General features: G+C 37.3%; 1 protein-coding gene across 1 annotated transcript; it reads left to right on the top strand.

Annotated features, from left to right (window-relative positions):
* Positions 1 to 551: 551 nt before the first annotated feature.
* sult5a1 (sulfotransferase family 5A, member 1) lies at positions 552 to 3910 on the top strand. The gene is made up of 6 exons (XM_035682434.1): positions 552 to 795; positions 1034 to 1245; positions 1708 to 1834; positions 1965 to 2062; positions 2387 to 2567; positions 3315 to 3910. Exons 1-6 carry the CDS (start codon positions 657 to 659, stop codon positions 3470 to 3472), a joined length of 915 nt encoding a protein of 304 aa, XP_035538327.1. The 5' UTR covers positions 552 to 656; the 3' UTR covers positions 3473 to 3910.
* The last annotated feature ends 252 nt before the right edge of the window (positions 3911 to 4162 follow it).

Raw genomic sequence — 4162 nt, forward strand, 5'->3', positions numbered from 1 at the left:
GCATTCAGGTAAGTAATATTTTTAACCTTGAAATAATAATCATATAAATTAACTGTAACACATATAAAGCAAATTACTTCCACTGGACACTGATATTCCAAAATTAACAAATATGAAATTACTGTTCCAGTGTGCCACATCACCACATACCAGAGGTGGCAAATGTACACACATTCTTTACTCAAGTAGAAGTATAGATACTTGTGTAAAAAAGAGTAAATGTAGAAGTACTAATTCAACTTCTTTACTCAAGTAAAGGTGAAAAAGTACAGGCTCTGAAATGTACTCAAAGTATAAAGGTACAGCAACAAAGTATGTTACTTCCCACTTTTGTTAACTATACTGCAATTTGTCTTCTCCATCTTGCCCTTCTAACACCAGACATATTTCACACTTCTGTTGCTAAATGATCTGTTCTTTCCTGCTTTGCTCATGATATCATGTACAAACAGCTAATAGAGAAAAAACCAAATTTAGGACAGAGGTTTCCATTTCCTCTTTTATGCATAAAGCGTGTCTGTTCATCACTCTCACACAGAGAGCGACGGGACGAAGAGACAGACAGGGACAGGTAGAGCTACAGAAAGGAAAACTATTCACGAGACAAATAAAAAAAGAAAGACAGAGACCAGCAAATACATATACCAAGGTCGGATATGGCCAGGTTGGATGTCATAGAGGTGTTTCATGGTATTTCTTTTCCTGGACATCTGCACACACAGGAGTCTTTGCAACTTGCTCAGAAATTTTCATTTAAGGACACGGATATCCTCATTGCCTCCTATCCAAAGTCAGGTAAGAAGAGAGGACAACCTGATCAGGATACATGTAGAGTCCTTAAGCCTAATGCAACTAACCACACAGGCATACTGAGTAACTCATTGCTGACACGTTGCTGCAGTTGTTTAAATTACATTTACATGATTACTTTGCAGCGTGTTTTTTTTAAAGCATATTTTTTGTTGTTTTTATGATTGGATTTAATAAAAAGTCAGTTTACAGATGTGATTTGGTGTCTGTTTTCTCTCCACAGGCACCACATGGATGCAGGAAATTGTGACTGTCATATCCAGCAAAGGGGATCCAAACTTGTCCCAGACTGTCCCAAACTGGACTCGGGCTCCCTGGCTGGAGCAATATTATTTTTCTGTGCTACTTGAGGCCTCATCCACCACACCTCGAGTTATCACCACACACCTGCCTCACCACCTGCTGGGCCCGGCCCTCCAGGGCTCCAAAGCCAAGGTCAAATTTACATGTTTGAGCGACCGCATGGACCACAGAGCCATTAGCTGATAGTCCAATATATCGGCCAGGTCAATACATAGTATTGCCAGTTAGTTAATTAGTTGTTATAGTTAACTTAAACTAAATTAAAACTAAAACTAGGGGTGAAAAAACATTTTAGTTAACTAAAATATAATAAAAATATACAGAAATGTCTTTGATTTTAGTCTTTGTCATTTTGATCAAATTTGTCAGCACAACAAGCATGAAGAGGCATTGGTGCATATTGAGACTCGGCTGTGTACATGACTTTGAGTCATTGTGTTGTAATAGCTATACCGATTATGAACTTCCTAAATCTTTGCCCTGAAAAATAATTCCATATTATAATAAACTAAAACCGACACTTAAACTATATAAAAACTTTAAAAACAACAACACAATACAAACATGACCCTGTTACTCTGTGTCCTCTTGCAGGTCATCTATGTGAGCAGAAACCCTAAAGATGTAGTGGTGTCCTTTTACCACTTCCACAAAATGGCAAACTTCCTCCCTGAGGCTGGCACATTTTCAGAATTTTTAAATCGATTCCTGGAGGGCACACGTGAGTTGACGTCGGGACAAAAAATATGTTTTATAGTTGTGTTTGCAGGTGAGTATACTGACTTCAGCTCTGCACACCAAACTATAATTTTATAAAATGTTCAGTATTTTGTCCAATGTATTTGTTTTAGTGTCCTATGGGTCCTGGTTTGACCATATTAAAGGCTGGACCAGTCAGACAGCAACTATTAGCAATCTGCTTCACATCACCTATGAAGAGATGTCGCTGGTAAAGGAATCAATTAATTAATTCTCGTCACACTAAACGTACATTTTTAAATAGACAACTAAGCGCACAATTCTTAAGTTACCTTGTTATCTTGTTCCCCAATCACAATGGCTGGGGCAGGTCTTTACATAGACGTTCCTGTTGTTATATGTTACTTTACAGTCACTTCTTGTAACTAAGCTTGCATATGTAACCTCAAATCTTACATCAGAGGAAATGTTTATTTATTTTGCATTTTACAGAAGCCATTGCACACTGGTCGCATGCAAATTTCTTCCAAATATATTTTTGATATCATTATTATCTTCTTCTTCCTGCTGTTAGGACCTATATGGCACAATAAAGAGGGTGAGCTCTTTCCTACAAAGCAACCTGGTGGAGGATGAGGTCAACAACTGTGTGAAACACTGCAGCTTCAGCAGCATGAAAAACAACAAAATGGTCAACTACACCCTGATTGATGAAGCGATAATAGACCATAGAAAAGGCTCCTTCATGAGAAAAGGTGGGGCTCTATTCTATTATAAACGGATAAAGCAATTGATTGATTGTGTCCTATCCCTCCCAATATGTGATCCAAATGTTAAAAAAACAACCAAACAAAAATGATTTTACTGCAGGGACAGTAAAATAACAACGAGGCCCCAAGAATAATCTGAGGGGTCACAAAGTTATTAAAGAGATTTAATACACAGATTTTCTTCTCTACTTTTACCTTTGAAATACTGGATACTTTAATCTCTTCAGACCCCTGAGATCAGAGAGAAAAATATCTTTGGTTTGCTTGAACTTCATGTCCACATTAAAGCCATAACCCCTAAAAAGGGTTGTTCCAATTTAAGGTTTCATAAACCAAAAATATTTGGAACTATTGCTTTAAAGCACAAAACATTACAACTAGACATTGACACAAGTTAATAGCACTTTCTGATCCTGTTAAAGACATAAATAAATTAAATGTTGCTTGATATTTTGAGAAATATGTTTATTTATTTCCTGCAGGGACGTAAATAAGCATATTTCCCAAATGTCAAACTACTGTATTCCTTTTAAAGCTTTATTTTCATCTATAGTCTGTAAAACAAAGGAGTCAACAGTCCTATTTTTAAAATCATGTTCAGTTGAGAAGAACTAAAAGGCTTTTTTGTGCTTTGATTATATTCAGTATGTACATTTACCTGTAGTTTACACTTGGCCTTCAATTAAATATCATCCTTTTTGCTTTAATCCTTGTTCCCTTCCTACAATTTAGGCAAGATTGGAGATTGGAAAAACATGTTCACAGAGGAACAGAATCAATATTTCAAAAGTGTTTTCAAGTCCAAGATGCAAGACTGCACTTTAGAGTTTGTGTGGGAGGAGCCAGACAAAGAGGAGACACACGCACAAACTGTGAACAAAGCCGAATGAAGTTTGAAGTCATGTACGAGACTGCACAAGTGGAAGCTTTTCTCTTAGATGTACTTTAAATGATTTTAGCTGTATAAAATCATACTAACATGCAGTAAATTCAGTGCTAAATTAAAAATAATGTTCACAGGACAGTTTCTGACATGCAGTGTTTAGTAGCCAATGCCTCTTATATTCATTGCTCTTGCTTTCATAAATGTGTGTGATGTGCCGCTTGTGGTGATGTATTCAATGTTTTGATGCGACAAGTGTATAAATAAAATCTGATTAACTAAATCCTCTTGTATAAGTGGTGCAAATTATGTATTTTCTGGTACATACAAGTGGCACTTAAGGTTGCTAATGTGCAGTACAAGCAAAGAAATTGACAGTTATGTAAGCGACACAACAATCAGCAGAGGGGGAAGGACAGGTCAAAGGTTTTAATATAAAGTTCCTCGTCCAGAGGGCTGAGCCGTCCTTGAGCGTCCTGTCACTTCACACACCCAAAGAAAGGTGTTGTTCCCCCTCCAGTTTTAATGCACTGGAGTGCTTTGATTGAATCCTATTGAGTGTGTGTGTGTGAGAACAAACATACGGTACAGAGGGTACAGTACACACTGTGCTCTGTGACTGCAAGGATGGACTCTGATAACTGGTGGGAAGGCATTAGTCTGGTTGATATGAGCATTAATCCACAGTGGCATTCAC

Source organism: Morone saxatilis, unplaced genomic scaffold (genome assembly GCF_004916995.1).
Source record: "Morone saxatilis isolate NCDOM2014 unplaced genomic scaffold, NCSU_SB_2.0 Contig11, whole genome shotgun sequence".
Taxonomy (NCBI): domain Eukaryota; kingdom Metazoa; phylum Chordata; class Actinopteri; family Moronidae; genus Morone; species Morone saxatilis.

Bases quoted from the DNA above. Each gene is read 5' to 3' on its own strand.
- sult5a1 (XM_035682434.1), top strand. From the start codon at position 657: ATGGCCAGGTTGGATGTCATAGAGGTGTTTCATGGTATTTCTTTTCCT. The intron at 1,835-1,964 runs GTGAGTTGACGT...TATTTGTTTTAG, and splicing joins TCGATTCCTGGAGGGCACAC to TGTCCTATGGGTCCTGGTTT. The intron at 2,063-2,386 runs GTAAAGGAATCA...TCCTGCTGTTAG, and splicing joins CCTATGAAGAGATGTCGCTG to GACCTATATGGCACAATAAA.